Raw genomic sequence first — 22,334 nt, forward strand, 5'->3', positions numbered from 1 at the left:
ATTCGTTTAGTTTGTGTTGACTGCGCATGCGCAACATCCTGCTGGTTCTTTACAGGAAACAGAAATGATTAGTTCATCTCTCGAGTCTTCGGGTTCGGGTTCGAGTTGTTCATCCCGTGACAGCCCCATAGATGCTATGCAGTCTGGAAAGAGAAATAATTAGTTTGTCTCCGAGTCTTCGGTCTGCGCTGCTCGTTCTTTTGACACGTGATGTGATAACAGTATTGGATACTGATGGAGAAATTGGTTAATAATTCCAATCTTCCTTTTAAGCACAAACGTAGTCAGTTGTTTTAACAGTTATGTGATGCATTTCTGATCTCAAATTAGATTTGTATTTATTACACTTCATACTTTCGTGAATTTCTGTCATAGTTTTCCATAACATTGAATGTGTGAGTAATAAAGTGTTGATTAATGCTTTAAACTTTATCCATATGATGGGGAAAATCACTTTGATAAAGCAAAGATGCCTAGCCTACAACTAGGTGTGAAATGACAAAGGCAGGTGTGAAGAAAAAAAAAAAATTAACCTGCTAAAAGTGGCTCCCAAACCTGTCCTGGAGGACCCCTTGCACTGCACATTTTGTATGTCTCCCTAATCAGACACATCCAATTTAGTTCTTGCAGTCTCTACTAATGAGCTGATGAGTGGAATCAGGTGTGTTAGATGAGGGAGACCTACAAAAGGTGCAGGACAGGTTTGGGAACCACTGTGCTAAATTGTTCCACAAGTCAGTGCTATGATTGACAGTGATAAGTGTAGCAATATGACAAAAAACATCTGACAAACTGATGTCAAAATAGGCCTGTGCATTAAGTAGTAGTATATATATATTTTAATGTCATGTCAGCATCTTAGGCTATTTTCATGGCAAAAAACACTTAAAAAAATACAGGTATGACAAATACAATAAAAACCAGCAAACAAACAAACACAAGTTATATTTTTTTACATTAACATATGATAAAAATTCTAAAAGGTTTTTTTTTTTTTTCTGGCAAAATTATACTAAATAACACTTTAAGTGAATTCCTGTGCATTGAGTGATGCTGAGTAAATTCAGAGTAACTAATCTACAGCAACAAGTCTTGGCTGAATTAGCAATTTCTGCAGTTAAAGATGAAACTTAAAGCACTGTTTTTGATCAACGCTTAACAAGCTCTGAGATTATCAACTTTCAGGAACAAAAAAAACAACAACAACAACAACAACAAAAAAAAATATATATATATATATTTATTTATTTATTATTATTTATTTATTTTATTTTATTTTTTTATTTTGTGTATGTCACTCAGAAAAAACACTTTCAGTGAGGCAAAAATGCCCTCGGGGATTAAAGGGTTAAAATGTGAAGTTTATCATTCTATAAAACTTTTTTTTTTTTGTGAAAACCTGTATCTGAACTGTAAATTCATAGACATTGCCCTACCTCGCTTATATGGTATTATTTTAATTTGTTCAGGTCTTAAAAAGTCTTAAATTTGATCTAAAAAATCCTGCAGATACCCTGAACTGAGCTAATGAATGATCTTCCAACTACTAGTTATAATAGTAATTTCATGTCATTTTCATCTTTTAAAGATTTATTTTTTGGCATTTTGGCCTTTATTGTGATAGGACAGTTAAGTATTGACAGGAAGTGAAGTGAGAGAGAGAAAGGTCCGCGAGCTGGGACTCGAACTCGGGATGCCCGTAACGCATGTTGGCACCCTGCCCATAAGGTCATATTGGTGCTGACGTGTCATTTTCAACTTAAAAGTCTTTGTTTTCCACCAGGACACACATTTTTGGCACATTTTTTCCCATGACATCTTCATAAATGGAAAATGAATCTTTAAAGTGAATTTTACTGTACAACTATAGAGCACAACCGTCTTAATCGCCTTTTTCACCCTTGATGAGTTTGCATTCCTGGTTATAAATTTTTCATTTGGCTGTTCAATGAGTAAAATACATGCACTGACTTGCAGTTTATAGAAAAAAATGTAGGATTAATATAATTTTCATACTTGCACATCTAAAGAATTTTTTATTTAGTACTTCTTTAGGATTTTGTTTTTTTGCTTTTTTCTTTTTCTTGCAAGAAATCCAAAACAGACAAATTGATTTGGGATAGATTTATTTTGATCTGCTCATTTGTTTTTTGCTTAATAGTACAGCTGATGCTTCATCTATGTTTTATTTCCACTGTTACACACATTCAGGCAAAGTCATCTCTCCATCATTACACTTTTGTCTGAAGTCAGTAATACCTACTGAAACTTTGCCCCACAGACACGCGAAGGTGATGTGATCATTATGTGGTGCAAACATCTTTTGTTTATTAACATAGGCCAAATCTATACCCCTTTCAGCCATTAACTCCTTCGTCACTGTACAGGGCTCTGAAATAAACCCAGCATGTCACTGTCAGTGTCACAATATACATTCATTATCTAATCATCACAACCTACAATTTAAACTACATTACATTATGATGCATCTATATGATATATTGGTAACACTATTGGTTTAGAATAATGGTCCGTTGTTAACAAGTAACTATGCAGGAAGTAATAGGTACTACATTGACACTCAACTTAATACTATTAACTAATAGAGAAGCAAGATTAACTAAGCAGTAAGTAACAATTTTAGGACAAAGGTAGTTCCTTATTAGATATGTGATAATTATTAAATAAAAATCTCCTCATTGAGAACTACTTGTGAACTATGACCAATTAATTACTAATCACAACAGTAACGTCTTAAAAATGAGCAATTGGGCTCTTTGTGGAAACTAATTTATGAATATGATATCCCCCAAATAAGTCGGCTACAGTTTCAAATTGTGACTTCTACTCTTACCAAAGGATGGATGTTCTCCGTTTATTTCAATCAAAAACAGAATAATAATAAAAACGATAATTCACTTAAAAAATTTAATAATTAGGAAGTGATGCTGACAAGCTCATGATTGAATTAGTTCACAATTATGAACTCTGTTTTATGTCAGTTCAATATGTATCCCACTCCAAATGACTTGCTGGTAAAATATCACTAGTGCTTCACACAAATGTATGACTGTATCATGTGTCAGATATAAAACATTACATAACTTATTAATTTATGTGTGAGTAATTACTGAGCGGTTAACGTGTTTTTCAATTTAAAATAATGGTCCAGATCACTAGTAGTTCCTTAGTAGCACTTTAGCTTTGAAGTGAAAAATACATTAGCCCCTCTCAAACGTTACCTTGTCAGCCTGCAGGAACTACTAATGATCTGGACCATTATTTTAAAGTGAAAAACACATTAACCACTCAGTAATTACTAAGTAATTTAATAAGTTATTTAATTTTAATAAGTCATTAAGTAAACTACATGTCAACAAACTCTCATAAGAGTATTAGTAGACTGTCTGCTTCATATCTACTAACTCCTTATTATGTTGATCTCCCAACAGATATTCTAGACTATAAGTAACTTTGCAAGAACGTGTCAACTTAATCTAACCCTAACCCTACCAGTCAATTAATACACTACTAACACTCTAATGAGAGTCAGTAGAAATGTAGGTGCAACATTACTTATAGTCAATAGAAAGGGACCATCAAAATAAGGTGAAACCAAAATATTTAAATCTGACACATAGTGTACATTCATACATTTGTGTGAGGCACTAGTGATATTTTACCAGACACTGTAATCTGGAATATGCAGTTTTGTGCTTAACACAATATAAATGCAGTCGATGCCTTCATTAAGGATGTAAATTGCTTTTGTCAAGAGAACATCATTATTTATATTCAAGAAAAGTCCTCCCCAGCCTACTGTCACTAAAGGTAGGTTTTTTGGAGTCGGAGGCATACTGAACTGACACAAACTAGAGCTCATAATTGTTAACTAATTCAATCACTTCTTAATTATTAACATTTTTAAATGAATTATTTTTTATTATTATTCTGTTTTTGATTGAAATAAACAGAGAACATCCATCCTTTGGTAAGAGTAGAAGTCACAATTTCAAACTGTAGCCGATTTATTTGGGGATATCATATTCATAAATTAGTTTCCACAAAGAGCCCAATTGTTCACTTTTAAGACGTTACTGTTGTGATTAGGAATTAATTGGTTATTCTTTATTAATTGGTCATAGTTCACAAGTAGTTCTCAATGAGGAGATTTTTATTTAATAAGTATCAAATATCTAATAAGGAACTACTTTTGTCCTAAATTTGCTACTACTTACTGCTTAGTTAATCTTGCTTATCTATTAGTTAATAGTATTAAGTTAAGTGTTAATGTAGTACTACCTATTACTTCCTGCATAGTTACTTGTTAACAACGGACCATTATTCTAAAGTGTTACCCATATATTTGGTGTAGTGTGTTCATACTTACTTAAACACTTAATATTTCCTCTCCACTGGCCTTGCTGACAGGTCAAGTATTTGGTGAAAGAGTGACGCTGATCCAATATGTATTTGTTAAAGCAAACATATTCAACTCTCTCCCCTGTATTGTATTCCCTTTTTATCATTTCTGCTGTATCTGCATTGTTCACTCGTGGCGGTGGCCCACATTTCGCTGAGACTGTCATCACTAAGAAAACGTGGCATTAGTAAATCTCTAACATGAGAGTGAGGTAATTAAAAAAAACAAAAAAATCAAGAAAAAGATTTAATGTGTTGAAGAGATATTCTAAAAATAGTATATTTTATATATTAGACTCACAACTGTACAATTTTATTATTTATTTATTGCTCCCAATTTCATTCATTTGCATATTGTGAGATTTAATAGCAGAACATACCAGCACACAGTGGTTTTGGTGTCCATCCGTCTCGTGTACATGTGGCCTCTGCTGCCATTTTCTCATACCCAGACTCACAGCGGTAAGATCTTCTTGCTCCTAGTTTCATATCTCCTCTGAAGTATTGGGATGGACTATAGACATGCTGGTCACGTGGAGCTTCACATTTAATCTCTGAAACAAGATTCACATGTTTTTAATAACATGCAGTGAGTTCATCACCATCCAGCTCTGAAAATAGTTTTTCCCTCTGGGTTGAACTTTTTTTTACTCCAAATGTGGTTGACTTAAGCTCACAAGTGAGAATCATATAAGTTCAAAAAATTAATTCAATGCCCAACTGTATGTCAGATTTTAATTTCTTGCTGTATAGTGGAGACTGGGTCAGCTGTTAATCAACTTACTAAGAGATGCAGAAAGACACCAAACAAAACATTTATAAAAAGCCATTGCCAGTGTGGGACATGTTTATGTGTGAATGTTTGAAGTATGAATAATTTTTTTAATGAATAACGCATTGATGTTAAAGGGGTGGTTTATTGCAATTTCACTTTTTTTAACGTTAGTTAGTGTGTAATGTTGCTGTTTGAGCATAAACAACATCTGCAAAGTTGCAGCGCTGAAAGTTTAATGCAAACAGAGATATCGTCTTTTAAAATTCTGGAAGTTTAATGCCTACAAAAACGGCTGGTAAGAGACTACAACGAACTACTTCCCGGGTCTGATACGTCACTGACCCAGATAAACCCCGCCCTCGGGAACATGTAAGAAGGGGGCGGGGCCATGCTGTGCTGCTTTAGAAAAGAGGAAGAGAAAACTAGGGGTGCACCTAAAAATCTATTCATATATGAATCGCAATTCTGTCTTCTAACGATTCTAATGGATTCACAAGTTTCAAAATCAATGTTCTAAAACAGCCGTTCTTAATCCTGTTCCTCTTGTCGCCTCTGCATCTCTCTCTCTCTCCCTCTCTCTGTCTGTCTCTCTCTCTCTCCTCTCTCTCTCATTCAGATCGTCAGATCAGCTCCAACAAACTGTTCCAATTATACATTTTCACATAGCAATGAGAAGCGTTATACATGGACGCGTGTGCGGTTGCCGTACTGTATTAAAGCTTTAATCAGAATAAAACCGTATATTAAAAGCTAACATAAGCAGTAGCATAATAACAGCGTATCTAAAAGTATGAGACAACAAACATACCATTAGGAGCCGTGCTTGCACAAGTTCTGCGCGATCCTCTTCACTAATATCCTCTGCGTCTCAATCGACCTCAAATTGATAAGCAATATAGACGTTCTATATTGTTATAAATCATTGTTTACAATACAACCGGAGCACATGCCGCTGAGCTGAGGGGCAGGACATTTAGACGCACGCTCGGCGGTTTAGTGAATCACAACACACTGAGCCAGCTAACCAATCAGAGCCCATCACATATTTCTGAGGGAGGGGCTTCATAAAAACAGGAAATAATCGAAGTGTTTGTCAGAGAAGGGACAGAGCGGTGTGGAATAAAGGTAAATTATATGAAAAATAATGCGTTTTTAAAAAAACGAAGCATGAACACATGTTAGACTGCACCCCATAAACACAATCAAGCCTAGAAAAAAAACAGTAAACCACCCCTTTAACATTATCATTACCTTTTTTTTTTGTTTATTTTTTTTTTTTTTTATAATTTGACTTCTTTCACTTTTTTGTATCAAGAATATAATTCCTATTTTTTTATACATTATACATAATAAACAGCGAAAAACTAAAACATGTCCAGGTTTATAAGGTGAAACGATACCTGGATGTCCAGTTAAAATGTCAACATTGATGAGTTGTTCCCCCTCACAGGTAACTTCTGCATATGAAGAAATACAATTCAATCATTATTAAAAGAAAACGGTTACAGTTTTACTGGAATAAAGCAGAGCAGAGCAGTTTAATGACAGCTAAATTTACTTCAGATTTAGACCCACATTTGGGTTTTATGGTCAATGAACTTTCATAGAATATGAACAAAAACTATACATACATTCAGACAGGCTTTATAAATGAATGTTAGGGTGCAGAGGTAGATACGAGAGAGAAAAAGGAGGTGCTTTGTTCACTTACTGGATTAGGTACAGAAGATTTAAAACTCGCTGTCCAATTAAAAAAATAAAAAAAAAATAAAAAAAAGCTTGATTTGGAAATTAAGAGTCAAGAGCACACTACACAACCTTTGTGATTTAGGCAGTGTCAGTTGTAGACACAGGCTAGTCGCAGGCTGCCCAGTGAGTCTAAGACACAACCTCCTATTCAGACTGGTCAGGATTTACATCAGGCCTCTAATTCTTCATTGCCTATGCCTTCTGCAGATTTGATGTTAGTAGACAAATCAACCTCATGCCACCATTTACAGAGAAAGAGGTAGATTCATATTTTGGCGCTTTTGAATGCATTGCTGTGGTTTTGTGCTGGCCAAAAGAGGTCTGGCCTCTTTTCTTACAGTGTCATTTAACTGGAAAGGCTCAGGAAGTGTGCTCTGCATTGTATCTTGATGATAGTTTGCCGTGTTAAGGGCCTATGAGCTTGTCCCCAAAGCTTATCATCAAAAATTTCGTTCACGTAAAAACTGCCAATCAAACTTTTGTTGAGTATGCACATGAAAAGTGTGTTTTCTTTGATAAGTGGTGCTAGTCCAGCAAAACAGATAGTTTTGAGCAGCTTGGTGAACTTGTTTTAGTTGAGGATTTTAAGAATTTGTTGCCAGATAAAATAGTAGTGTACTTGAATGAGCAAAAGGTTCATAATAATAATCTCCTTCCGGGGGCGCGGCCTCGCTGCTGACCCTGTGCTCACCTCGTGTATTTTGTTTGTTCGTTTGTTTGTGATTTAAAGTCTTATTTATTTAAACTTATTTATTGCCGTTATGAATTTTGCACTATTATGGATATTATTCTACTTTATGGCACTCGCGCCAGGGTACCATTGCTGGCCAAATCAAAAAGACGCTCTCACCTACACGCGTGAGGATTTGCTTTCTCTTCGTTCTGCTGCCGGGTCCTCATCTATAAATCTTCCCGAGGATTGTTATGCTATCAGGCGGCGTGACAGATGTCCGGAGAGACGAAAGAAAGAGCGGAAAAAGCGTGGTTCAAGAGGAGGTGTAAGACATCGGCTGTGTTCGAAATGCCATACTATCATACTACTCTTACTATTTCTGCAGTATCCAGTATGTATGCTGCGCATAGTATGCAAATTTTCTGTATGCATGAAATACCCGGATGACCTACTATATTTGCCAAAATCTGCTAAATATAACTCAAGTACACTGAAATCAGTACAGAAGCTGTGTTTGGAATGGCATACTATCATACAACTCCTACTATATTGCAGTATGTTTTGTGAATAGTATGTGAATTTTCTGTATGCATGGAATGCCCGGATTATCTGCTACATTTGCTGAAATTTGATGTATGCATCTGAAGACACTGGGTGGGATACTGTTTCCCAGAAAGCAACGCGCTCCATGTGACGTTTCATCTTTAAACGCGTGAGTGAACTGGAGGCGGGGAATAGTTATAAATGTAAGACTTGTATATGTACGTATATACATGTAAACTACAAACCATCGCTGTGCATGTAAAAACAATATAATTAGTAGGACATAAATTGTACTTTAATCTCTACTGCACTTTGCCGATCAAGTCAAATCACGCCACCTTTATCTCTGTAGCGCTTTATACATCGTTTCAAAGATATTAAATAATAATATTAATATTGCAGTAATATGATATATACATAAAGTTAATATTTCAATTATGCAAACAGAATTAAATTCCGCTGTCAAGCAAAAGAAACGAGTGTATTTACTCTAAGGACAAATATACCAATTTGTTAGCCGAGGCTTTTTACATTAACTCCGCCCACCAATGCCTGACTGCGATAAACAGCACTGCAAAAGACACGTGTATTTCTGTAGTATCAGTGGCGCAGTGAGTAAAAGACACGAGAAGTGTGGTGTTGATGTGAGCGATCTGAGTTCGAGTCTGCCTTTTGTCAATCTCGTGCAACTCCTTTTCCCATCACATACCAGATCAGAAAGGCATTTGTTTTCAATAAAAAATTAAGTAAATATTTGAAAAGTGGAAATTAAATGCCTCATTAATAATACCACTGTTTAGCTGTAGGTAGGTTGTCCCAGTAAAGTGGCATTCATCAAATAAAATGTATGATAATTTATGCTCAATGAGTTATTGCACACTGTTTTATAATGTACTACAGTACTTAAGTATAAATATCTGCCACCTAACTACTATTTACACCTGTTGCTAAAGAAAATGGTGCTATTTTAGTGTAAACAGAATTTATCATTAGTTGCACTTAGTGTAACTAGAATATATCACTTTTTCCAATTAGTGTAACTGCCAAAAATATCAATGTTCAGTTAAAGACAGCTCAGTGTTGATTCAGTTCAGTCCAATAGCCTATGTAAAGTTCTTCAATTATGAAATGAGTTCAACTGGTCAATATAGCATTGTTTGCTAATATGAAGCCTTCTTAACAAGCCTTTGTAAAAAGAATGGTTAGCACGTTTGTTTGTAAGGTAACAACCTTGACAGCTGTGCTGAATTAATGTTTGTGTCTGTCATGTGACAATTAAGCATACTACTCTGAAACATTTGTTGCTTATTGTATACTGTTTCACACACTATTCTTTAAAAAACAGTAGGCAGTATGCACTGTGTACTGGGCAGTAAGCAGTAAGCAAGTATGCCATTTCGAACACAGCCATCGACTCTGGAAACGTCGGAGCAGATTTCCCTTGCCCGTCATTACTCTGTCAAATGTGCGTTCGGTAAGCAATAAACTTGATGAACTTAAGATAAGAGCTAGATATGACCGTGAATTCAGACAAAGCAACCTTGTTTGCCTCACGGAAACCTGGCTTAAAGATCAAAATACAACCCCGTGTTTAACAGGGTATACAACAATACGAGCGGACAGAGACGAGCGCAGCTCATTTAAATCTATAGGAGGAGGGCTGTGCGTGTTTGTCGATAACTGGGCCACACAGTACTGTGTACGGGAAAAAGTATGCACGCCGGACTTTGAGATTTTAACGATCTCTTTTAGACCATTTTATCTCCCGCGGGAGTTTGGCCAGATTACTGTTATATTCACTTATGTACCCGGACCAAATGTTGGTGCTGCAGGGGAGAGAATAGCGGAAAGTTTTAACGATGCGCTTGCCCGATCTGCAGACCAACCTGTTTTAATCATTGGGGATTTTAATTCTTGTGACTTATCTGAATACCTGCCTACACTTCAACAGTATGTGGACTGCCCTACCCGCTTAAATCGAACTATTGATCGCTGCTATGGAAATATCACCAATGCTTATAAAGCGGTTTGCAGACCTCCCCTCGGGAAATCTGACCACAATGTAATTCATCTCCTGCCCAAGTATAGGGCTGCTGTGAAGAGAGCGAAGCCTGTTATGAAGCAGATACATGTGTGGTCTGAGAGGTGTAAAGAGCGACTAAAGGATTGTTTTGAAGAGACTAATTGGGACATTTTTTTTTTCAGTCATGTCAGGATGCTGCTGAACTCACAGACACCGTTATACGTCGTGTATAAAATTTTGCGAAGATTCTGTATCTGAAACTAAAACTGTGAAAATTTTTCCTAATAACAAGCCTTGGGTATCTAGACAGCTGAAAATGTGTCTTAATGAAAGGAAGGTTGCTTTTTGCTCAGGAAATACAGAATTATTGTGTGCGAAAAGGAGACAGTTGAGGGGGGAAATTCTCAAAGCAAAATTTGATTTTAAAACGAAAATTGAGAGTAATTTTTTAACAGGTAATGTCAGACAGGCTTGGAAGGGACTAAATACACTAATGGGCAGGTCAAAAAAAAAAAAAGAGAATAGTTTGGTCAGAAATTGTCAAACCTTTATTAATGATTTGAATCATTTTTATTGTAGATTCGACACAGTGGAAGGTCAGACAGAATACGATGAGATATGTAAAAATCTTAGTGTAGAGGAATCTATAGTTATTAAGGAGACAGATGTTATTGTAAGTCTTAGGAAAATAAAGTCAAATAAAACCACTGGCCCGGATGGTCTTAAAGCTCGTCTTCTTAAAGACTGTGCTCCTCAATTAAAGGGAGTTTTTACAAGGCTATTTCAATTTCTCTTGGACAAAAGTGCAGTGCCAAAATTATGGAAATACTCAGTGATTCAACCTGTGGCAAAAAAAACAGGTGCAAGTATGCCAAATGATCATCGACCTATTGCAATAACTTCTATATTATGCAAAACTATGGAGCGAGTTTTAGCTAATCATTTAACTTCAAGTGTGGCCTCTAAGCAAGATCCACTTCAGTTTGCATATAAGAGAAATAGAGGCACAGATGATGCTGTACTGACTCTTCTTAATACAGTTACTAAACATCTTACAAATCCAAAAGGATACGCTAGGATTCTATTCGTAGATTTTAGTTCAGCATTTAATTCAATGAAGACACATCTTCTTTTAAAAAGGTTAGTGGATCTTAATATTAACCAAGGGCTCGTCCTCTGGATTCGAAATTTTCTCTCTTGTCGTCCACAAAGAGTTTGTGTTAGAGGAGTGATGTCTGATGTGCTCACTGTGAGTAATGGTTGCCCACAAGGTTGTGTTCTCTCCCCTGTGTTGTTTTCTGTTTTTACTAATGAATTTACAATTAATGAGGAAAATTTTAGATTATTTAAATATGCTGATGATATGGCCCTGGTTGGCCTGCTGGACAAAACAAATCATGCATATGATCTGGCCTACCTGACCCACATTAAGGCTCTTGAAACTTGGTGTTGCTCTAGCCAATTAGAAATTAATGTTGCCAAGACTAAAGAATTAATTATGTGTACAAAACGAGATGTGATATGTGAGCCGATTTCACTTGAGAGTCAACAAGTTGAAATTGTGGAACATTTTAAGTATCTCGGATCAATTTTGGATTCTCAGTTGAGTTTTGCTGATAATTCAGAGTATATTTTTAAAAGATGCTCCCAGCGACTCTTTCTTCTCAGACAGCTCAGTGGTCTTCGTGTTAGTAAGCACATTTTGGAACTTGTGTATATATCCATTGTTGAAAGTGTTTTAACCTTTCATCTTTCTGTCTGGTATGAGCATCTAAATTGCAGACTCAAGAACAAACTTTCCAGAATTGTATCCTTGGCAAATAAAATAATTGGCAGGCCTCAGAATCAATTAACACAACTTTACGTAGAAAGGACAAAGAAGAAGGCGAGAGTTATTCTTGCAGATGGCTCTCATCCTCTTTTTAGCCAGTTTGAGCTCTTGAAGTCAGGTAGACGTTATAGAGTTCCCCTAGCAAATAAAAATGTGTATAAGAGGTCCTTTATCCCCAATGCAATTAGAATCATTAATTCAGCAACTTTTTAATTAAGCAGTGTGTAAGGCTTGAATAGTATCCATTTTTTCTTTGTGTTGTGTGTGTAATGTGACTAGTTATTGTGATTTTATTCTATTTGTATGTTGTTATTAATCTTGTTGTGTTGGTGAGCCAAAGACAATTTTCCACTCAGGTGGACAATAAAGTTGTACATTACATTACATTACATTACAATCTTGCCGAGGCTGCTGTGTGTGCTGATGATTTTGTGTTAACTTGTGCACACTTTTTTCTTTTTGTATGAATGTTTTTCATTTAAAGACAGTTCATGTCAAACAACAGTGTTTAGATAAGAGCTTTCGGTCACACTTCATAATAAGTGGCTTTAACTTCTATGTACTTACATAAAAAAATAAGTACAATGTACTTATTGTGTTCATATTGTATTGCAAAACACTTTTGCTGCTATTGAGGTGGGATACGGGTAAGGTTAGGGGTAGGTTTGAAGATATGGGTAGGTTTAAGGGTGGGTTAAGGTGTAAGGGATGGGTCAACAGTGTAATTATAAATGTAATTACAGAAAATAATTACATATGTAATTACATATAGGTATTTTTAAAAATATAAGTACAATGTAAAAACATGTATGTACACAATAAGTGCATTGTACCAAATTATTAATTTAAATGTAAATACATAGTAGTTAAGGCCACCTAATATAAAGTGGAACTGATCTTTCTATTTTTAATTGAACCAACTAAAGTGTGTTTTCTGTTATTTTTACAAATTGGTTTCTTTCTTTTTTTTCTGTTTTGAATAGCAACAGACCTGTGTGTTACCCCTGTTGAAAAATTCAGGGGTAGGTTTTGAAACAAGCCTGCTGGTTGAGCTGGTTTAAGCTGGTCCTTAGCTGGTCGTGTGCTGGTCCTGAGCAGAAACTAGTTGCTTAGGACCAGCACATGACCAGTTAAGAATCAGCTTAAACCAGCTCATTATCAGCTAAGGACCAGCTTAAACCAGCTCAACCAGCAGGCATGCTTCAAAACATACCTAACCAGCATATGTTGTTTTTTTTTCAACAGGGACCCTTTGATTAATAGTACCGAGGACATAACATCACCCTTTAAGATAAAATCTGAGGAATTTAAAAAAGAAAAAAGGACGTTACATCTGGAGAGAGAAGAAATTCTAGTCATTTCAGTGTTCTGCATCTGGACTTATTTATCCTTTCATCAGAAGTCGTCATTTGTCTTAATATACTAGTTCAAGTATTAAACATACAATATTTATATGTGAAAATCATATAAGTTCATGAAATATACTTTGCACAACAGCCACAATGACTGGTTAATGCCAAACTGTTCCAGCAGGTCTTTTTTTTTTTTTTTGCTGTATATTTTTTGTTGACTGGGGCTAGTCAGCTGTTAATCAACTCACTAAGAGATGAAGAAAGACATTGAAAAAAATCTTCTAGTCATTGGCAGTTTGGGACAGGGTTCATGTGTGAAGATTTGATGTATGAATGATGTTTTAATGAATAACACATAGATGTTAACTTTGCCTTTCATTTTTTTTAAATTAATAATATAATTCATGACTTTTTATACATTATACATAATAAACATAGCAACATTTTGTAAAAAGGTTTAAAGCAAATAATACATTGTAGTATTGTTTCATACCTTCACATTTCGGATATGGCTGATCCCATTTTCCATTTGACAGGCATTCAATCGTTCGTTGTCCTTGCATCTTCAGGTCCACATCAGTGCAGCGAAAAACTAAAACATGTCCAGGTTTATAAGGTGAAACGATACCTGGATGTCCAGTTAAAATGTCAACACCGATGAGTTGTTCCCCCTCACAGGTAACTTCTGCATATGAAGAAATACAATTCAATCATTATTAAAAGATAGCTGTTATTTTACTGAAATAAAACAGAGCAGGGCAGTGTAATGACAGCTAAATTTACTTCAAATTTAGACCCACATTTGGGTTTTATGGTTAGTGAAATTTCATGGAAAATGAACAAAAAACCATATATAAATTCAGACAGGCATTATAAATAAAAGTGATATACAAACATGATATTATTATATGTTGTGCAACATATTAGATGTTTTTCCTTTAGCTACTTTGTGTATCATTGTGTTACCTTGAGCATTTGTTGAGACAGCCATGATCATTAATAGAAGAAAGAGAAATATCTCATAATATTTCATTTTAAGCTGTAAAACATGACAAATGGCTTAGTACAGTTTACAAAGCTAATAAACTGTATAAACAGTCTCGACTTAATCACCTACCAAATATACTTATTTACTTTCCTTATTCCTTTAGTGTTAAACATGAATGAGTACTGATGAAAAACTGTGATTACCTGTTTTCCAAAAGATGTATTCATGAACTCTTAAGAGTGGTGGTGATATGAATCTCTGAAGTCTGTGTAATGCAGATAAAAAGCAACCGTCCCCTTCCCTCCGCCCCACCAAACAGGACTCAGCTCAACGCCCCCAAAAATGATTTGCTGAAAACCTGACAGCCCTCTTCTTCACGAATTCATGTTCCAGTTCAACTTACTGATATTGGAAAATATTTAGTCCATGTTTTGTCCATGTTTGTGCACTAATTACAGAACATTTCATATGACATGGCTGGCATTCCAGTTTGTTCTTTTAAAAGATGATAAAGTAAGCACAGAAAACATGCTAATAAAGTCTAATTCATGTAAATATCGTCTCATATAAATCATGATCATTATACATATAAGCATGTCAGTGGTCAAATTTAAATCAACAGGAAACCCAGAGCACTGTTTCATTATGGCACAAAGTACAGTACCATTAGCAACTCAGTTCTGTATGCACTCCTGTGTTTTTTTATTTTTTTTTATTTTGTGCGCTAGTGATGTGTCAGTCATGAGCAATCAGTTTAAATGAATCTTTAATATGTCTCTGGAACATTCAGGACGTCTCAGCGAGGGATTCGTTTAGTTTGTGTTGACTGCGCATGCGCAACGTCCTACTGGTTCTTTACAGGAAACAGAAATGATTAGTTCATCTCTCGAGTCTTCGGGTTCGGGTTCGAGTCGTTCATCCCGTGACAGCCCCATTTATATATATATATATATATATATATATATATATATATATATATTTATTTATTCATTTTTTTATTTATTTATTTTTTCCTGAAAGTACAGGAAAATTTTCTATCAAACGATACCAACCTTTTGACTCTCCTTGCTACAGTCTTCGAGTTATGAGTCATTATTTTTGTGTATGTCACTCAGAAAAAACACTTTCAGTGAGGCAAAAATGCCCTCAGGGATTAAAGGGTTAAAATGTGAAGTTTATCATTCTATAAAACTTTTTTTTTTTTTTTTGTGAAAACCTGTATCTGAACTGTAAATTCATAGACATTGCCCTACCTCGCTTATATGGTATTATTTTAATTTGTTCAGGTCTTAAAAAGTCTTAAATTTGATCTAAAAAATCCTGTAGATACCCTGAACTGAGCTAATGAATGATCTTCCAACTACTAGTTATAATAGTAATTTCATGTCATTTTCATCTTTTAAAGATTTATTTTTTGGCATTTGGGCCTTTATTGTGATAGGACAGTTAAGTATTGACAGGAAGTGAAGTGAGAGAGAGAAAGGTCCGCGAGCTGGGACTCGAACTCGGGATGCCCGTAACGCATGTTGGCACCCTGCCCATAAGGTCATATTGGTGCTGACGTGTCATTTTCAACTTAAAAGTCTTTGTTTTCCACCAGGACACACATTTTTGGCACATTTTTTCCCATGACATCTTCATAAATGGAAAATTAATCTTTAAAGTGAATTTTACTGTACAACTATAGAGCACAACCGTCTTAATCGCCTTTTTCACCCTTTATGAGTTTGCATCCCTGGTTATAAATTTTTCATTTGGCTGTTCAATGAGTAAAATACATGCACTGACTTGCAGTTTATAGAAAAAAATGTAGGGTTAATATAATTTTCATACTTGCACATCTAAATAATTTTTTATTTAGTACTTCTTTAGGTTTTTGTTTGTTTGCTTTTTTCTTTTTCTTGCAAGAAATCCAAAACAGACAAATTGATTTGGGATAAATTTATTTTGATCTGCTCATTTGTTTTTTGCTTAATAGTACAGCTGATGCTTCATCTATGTTTTATTTCCACTGTCACACACATTCAGGCAAAGTCATCTCTCCATCATTACACTTTTGTCTGAAGTCAGTAATACCTACTGAAACTTTGCCCCACAGACACGCGAAGGTGATGTGATCATTATGTGGTGCAAACATCTTTTGTTTATTAACATAGGCCAAATCTATACCCCTTTCAGCCATTAACTCCTTCGTCACTGTACAGGGCTCTGAAATAAACCCAGCATGTCACTGTCAGTGTCACAATATACATTCATTATCTAATCATCACAACCTACAATTTAATCTACAAGATTACATTATGATGCATATATATGCAGGGCTCGCAAAATCTCTAGCCCGACGTCCCGGGGCTATTGTGTTTTCTAGTCGGGCTACCAAAATGTATCACCTACCTTAAATACAGATCTCCCGTGGGTCCTTATAAACTCTTAAAGTGAGTTGTATCAAACTTAAGGCCATACAAAGTTTTAAATACGTTAAATGGTATAAGAAATGTCTTAATTATAATTTCAAGAGGTCTTACAGTTGGGGACGGAAAGACAAGAGTCGCGATACAGCAGGATTAAACTTCAAAAGGCAATGATGTCATTGAATAAATAATGAGCGCTGCACGTTTCAAGTCAAAACGCGGCGCGGATGTCTTTATGTGAATATATCTGAAGGGAACCGACTGTCCTCAGAAACGTGTCGTTGGTATTTTAATTTCATTTTACCTATAATTACTGATAAAGCAGCGTTTATGAGCGCGGAGCTGCTTTGTGTACAGTGTTTCCGGGGAAACCGCAGTATTTCAGCGCCACCTCGTGGCAGAGAATGAATCTGCATTTCCAAATAGCCTTTCTTGCTGTTTATGGTCAGATCAATGCAAATATAAACTCATGTTTTTACGCAGCAAACACATAGAGTTGTAAATGAGAAAGAAGTTAATGTGCCTTCTAAAAATCTAAACAATTAAGACAGTAATATTTATACGTTTTAAATTAACATAATTTATATGCTTGATTTATCCCTTTTCATAAAAACGGTCTATAGCCTGAAACGCTGTTGTATAAGATTTTTGTTTTTGTGAAAACCTGTATCTGAACTGTAAATCATGTAATTTTATGGCTCAATACTGTATGTTACCATAGACATTGTCCAACCCCGCTCATTATGTGTTCATTTTACTCGTGCAGCTCTTAAAATGGGTCATAAATTGCCTTAAATTTATTTTTTTAAATTCTGCAGATACCCTGTAAATAGTGAAATAAAATTCATTCCTTCATATTTGTTGATATTTGTGTATTGAAAATATTTTTGATTGACATTTAAACTCCTATCTGATTTTCAATATTTAAAAAAAAAAAAAAAAAAAAAAAAGGTAATTTTTTAATTTGGGCTAGTTAAATTAATTTTCGGGCTACCAAAATCTGAAGAGTACCTGGGATTTTGAAATTTTGCGAGCCCTGATATGATATATTTGGTGTAGTGTGTTCATACTTACTTAAACACTTAACATTTCCTCTCCACTGGCCTTGCTGACAAGTCAAGTATTTGGTGAAAGAGTGACGCTGATCCAATATGTATTTGTTAAAGCAGATGTATTCAACTCTCTCCCCTGTATTGTATTCCTTTTTTGTCATTTCTACTGTATCTGCATCGTTCACTCGTGGCGGTGGCCCACATTTCGCTGAGACTGTCATCACTAAGAAAACGTGGCATTAGTAAATCTCTAACATGAGAGTGAGGTAATTAAAAAAACAACAACAAAAAAAAAATTCAAGAAAAAGATTTAATGTGTTGAAGAGATATTCAAAAAATGGTATATTTTATATATTAGACTCACAACTGTACAATTTTATTATTTATTTATTTAGCTCCCAATTTCAATCATTTGCATATTGTGAGATTTAATAGCAGAACATACCAGCACACAGTGGATTTGGTGTCCATCCGTCTCGTGTACATGTGGCCTCTTCTGCCATTTTCTCATACCCAGACTCACAAGAGTAATATTGTTTTGATCCTAGTTTCATATCTCCTCTGAAGTAATCGTATGACCTATAGATATGCTGGTCACGTGGAGCTTCACATCCACTCTCTGAAACAAGATTCACATGCTTTTAATAACATGCAGTGAATTCATCACCAAATGGCAGTGGCCTGCATTTCCCTGAGACTGTCATCACTAAGAAAACGTGGCATTATTAAATCTCTAATATGTGTATGAGGTCATTTTAATGAAATGTTTAAGAAAAAGATTTAATCTGTTGAAGAGATATTTAAAAAAATTGTATATTATATATATTAGACTCACAACTGTGGAACTTTATTATTTATTTATTAATTTATTTATTTATTGCTCCCAATTTCATTCATTTGCATATTTTGAGGTTTAATAGCAGAACATACTAGCACACAGTGGTTTTGGTGTCCATCCGTCTCGTGTACATGTGGCCTCTTCTGCCATTTTGTCATACCCAGACTCACAGCGGTAAGATCTTCTTGCACCTAGTTTCATATCTCCTCTGAAGTATTGGGATGGACTATAGACATGCTGGTCACGTGGAGCTTCACATCCACTCTCTGAAACAAGATTAACATGTTTTTAATAACATGCAGTGAATTCATCACCAAATGGCAGTGGCCTGCATTTCCCTGAGACTGTCATCACTAAGAAAACGTGGCATTATTAAATCTCTAATATGTGTATGAGGTCATTTTAATGAAATGTTTAAGAAAAAGATTTAATCTGTTGAAGAGATATTTAAAAAAATTGTATATTATATATATTAGACTCACAACTGTGGAACTTTATTATTTATTTATTAATTTATTTATTTATTGCTCCCAATTTCATTCATTTGCATATTTTGAGATTTAATAGCAGAACATACTAGCACACAGTGGATTTGGTGTCCATCCGTCTCGTGTACATGTGGCGCCTTCTGCCATTTTCTCATACCCAGACTCACAAGAGTAATATTGTTTTGATCCTAGTTTCATATCTCCTCTGAAGTAATCGTATGACCTATAGATATGCTGGTCACGTGGAGCTTCACATCCACTCTCTGAAACAAGATTCACATGCTTTTAATAACATGCAGTGAATTCATCACCAAATGGCAGTGGCCTGCATTTCCCTGAGACTGTCATCACTAAGAAAACGTGGCATTATTAAATCTCTAATATGTGTATGAGGTCATTTTAATGAAATGTTTAAGAAAAAGATTTAATCTGTTGAAGAGATATTTAAAAAAATTGTATATTATATATATTAGACTCACAACTGTGGAACTTTATTATTTATTTATTAATTTATTTATTTATTGCTCCCAATTTCATTCATTTGCATATTTTGAGGTTTAATAGCAGAACATACTAGCACACAGTGGTTTTGGTGTCCATCCGTCTCGTGTACATGTGGCCTCTTCTGCCATTTTGTCATACCCAGACTCACAGCGGTAAGATCTTCTTGCACCTAGTTTCATATCTCCTCTGAAGTATTGGGATGGACTATAGACATGCTGGTCACGTGGAGCTTCACATCCACTCTCTGAAACAAGATTAACATGTTTTTAATAACATGCAGTGAATTCATCACCAAATGGCAGTGGCCTGCATTTCCCTGAGACTGTCATCACTAAGAAAACGTGGCATTATTAAATCTCTAATATGTGTATGAGGTCATTTTAATGAAATGTTTAAGAAAAAGATTTAATCTGTTGAAGAGATATTTAAAAAAATTGTATATTATATATATTAGACTCACAACTGTGGAACTTTATTATTTATTTATTAATTTATTTATTTATTGCTCCCAATTTCATTCATTTGCATATTTTGAGATTTAATAGCAGAACATACTAGCACACAGTGGATTTGGTGTCCATCCGTCTCGTGTACATGTGGCGTCTTCTGCCATTTTCTCATACCCAGACTCACAAGAGTAATATTGTTTTGATCCTAGTTTCATATCTCCTCTGAAGTATTCGTATGACCTATAGACATGCTGGTCACGTGGAGCTTCACATCCACTCTCTGAAACAAGATTAACATGTTTTTAATAACATGCAGTGAATTCATCACCAAATGGCAGTGGCCTGCATTTCCCTGAGACTGTCATCACTAAGAAAACGTGGCATTATTAAATCTCTAATATGTGTATGAGGTCATTTTAATGAAATGTTTAAGAAAAAGATTTAATGTGTTGAAGAGATATTCTAAACAATAGTATATTATATATATTAAACTCACAACTGCACAATTTTATTATTAGTTTATTTATTGCTCCCAATTTCATTCATTTGCATATTGTGAGATTTAATAGCAGAACATACTAGCACACAGTGGTTTTGGTGTCCATCCGTCTCGTGTACATGTGGCCTCTTCTGCCATTTTCTCATACCCAGACTCACAGCGGTAAGATCTTCTTGCTCCTAGTTTCATATCTCCTCTGAAGTATTGGGATGGACTATAGACATGCTGGTCACGTGGAGCTTCACATTTAATCTCTGAAACAAGATTCACATGTTTTTAATAACATGCAGTGAGTTCATCACCATCCAGCTCTGAAAATAGTTTTTCCCTCTGGGTTGAACTTTTTTTTACTCCAAATGTGGTTGACTTAAGCTCACAAGTGAGAATCATATAAGTTCAAAAAATTAATTCAATGCCCAACTGTATGTCAGATTTTAATTTCTTGCTGTATAGTGGAGACTGGGTCAGCTGTTAATCAACTTACTAAGAGATGCAGAAAGACACCAAACAAAACATTTTTAAAAAGCCATTGCCAGTGTGGGACATGTTTATGTGTGAATGTTTGAAGTATGAATTATTTTTTTAATGAATAACGCATAGATGTTAAAGGCGCACTAAGCGATTTTTGAAAAACGCTTTTGACCACAGTGTCGGACCGAGTCCGAAAAAACACTTGTAGCCAATCAGCGATAAGGGGGCGTGTCTTGTACTGATAGAGAGAAGAGAGTGCTCAATTTGAGTGCACAGGACGGATATTAGCAGATCGACTATAGATAGAGAGAGATGGCTGATTTAAAAAAAGAAATATATCAGAGAAACAAAACATTAAAAAGAAGGGTTATGATCAGGCAAGAGGTAGGTCCCACGTAAAATATCAGAGCAGCTTTCCAGCGGTGGAGAGAACTCAAGGAGCGGGAAGACCTGGAATCGGACGCTGAGGTTGTGTTGTTTCTTCTTTATAGGCAAGTAACGTTGATTTTGCTTCATTTCACACAACTTATCCGTGTTGGCTTTTGTTTGAATATGCTTGTGTGTCATCTTATTGTCATCTATGCCAGGGTTGTGTAAGTACGTGTGGGGCAGAAATTTCAAAATAGGGGCGAGGTCATGTTGGGGTATGGGCGTGTTTGTTTTGCTACTTTCAAATATCAACATCGTTTGGCAAAAATCGCTTAGTGCACTTTTAACATTGTCATTACCTTTTTTTAAATTTCACTTCTTTCACTTTTTTTGTATCAGGAATATAATTTCTGTTTTTTATACATAATACACATAACAAACATCTTGACATTTTGTAAAAATGTTTAAAGCAAATATATGATTACAGTATTGTTTCATACCTTCACATTTTGGATATGGCTGATCCCATTTTCCATTTGGCAGGCATTCAATTACTCGTTGTCCTTGCATCTTCAGGGTCACATCAGTGCAGCGAAAAACTAAAACATGTCCACGTTTATAAGGTGGAGCAATACCTGGATGTCCAGTTAAAATGTCAACACCGATGAGTTGTTCCCCCTCACAGGTAACTTCTGCAGCTGAAGAAATAAAATTCAATCATTATTAAAAGAAAATGGTTACAGTTTTACTGGAATAAAGCAGAGCAGAGCAGTTTAATGAACTAAATTTACTTCAGATTTAGACCCACCCCTATAGTGAAAAAATAGTATACAGTACTTAAGTACAATTTATTCACATGTACTTTAGTACAACTAAATACATTTGTGGCACACTATA

General features: G+C 35.2%; 1 protein-coding gene across 1 annotated transcript in view; it reads right to left on the reverse strand.

Moving 5' to 3' along the window:
* Positions 1–2,109: 2,109 nt before the first annotated feature.
* LOC131531015 (complement factor H-like) overlaps positions 2,110–22,334 on the reverse strand; it is a 37,596-nt gene continuing 17,371 nt past the window's right edge. The window contains exons 7-21 of the mRNA XM_058761564.1: positions 21,938–22,135; positions 20,678–20,851; positions 20,205–20,378; positions 19,720–19,893; positions 19,235–19,408; positions 18,750–18,923; positions 18,265–18,438; positions 17,842–18,042; positions 16,377–16,564; positions 14,335–14,407; positions 13,862–14,053; positions 6,598–6,654; positions 4,803–4,976; positions 4,391–4,591; positions 2,110–2,391 (exon numbers count right to left, since the gene is read on the reverse strand). Coding sequence (XP_058617547.1) covers positions 2,198–2,391; positions 4,391–4,591; positions 4,803–4,976; positions 6,598–6,654; positions 13,862–14,053; positions 14,335–14,407; positions 16,377–16,564; positions 17,842–18,042; positions 18,265–18,438; positions 18,750–18,923; positions 19,235–19,408; positions 19,720–19,893; positions 20,205–20,378; positions 20,678–20,851; positions 21,938–22,135 — 2,522 coding nt within the window. The 3' untranslated portion in view covers positions 2,110–2,197. The remainder of the gene's footprint in view (positions 2,392–4,390; positions 4,592–4,802; positions 4,977–6,597; positions 6,655–13,861; positions 14,054–14,334; positions 14,408–16,376; positions 16,565–17,841; positions 18,043–18,264; positions 18,439–18,749; positions 18,924–19,234; positions 19,409–19,719; positions 19,894–20,204; positions 20,379–20,677; positions 20,852–21,937; positions 22,136–22,334) is intronic.

This window comes from Onychostoma macrolepis, chromosome 22, assembly GCF_012432095.1.
Source record: "Onychostoma macrolepis isolate SWU-2019 chromosome 22, ASM1243209v1, whole genome shotgun sequence".
NCBI lineage: Eukaryota > Metazoa > Chordata > Actinopteri > Cypriniformes > Cyprinidae > Onychostoma > Onychostoma macrolepis.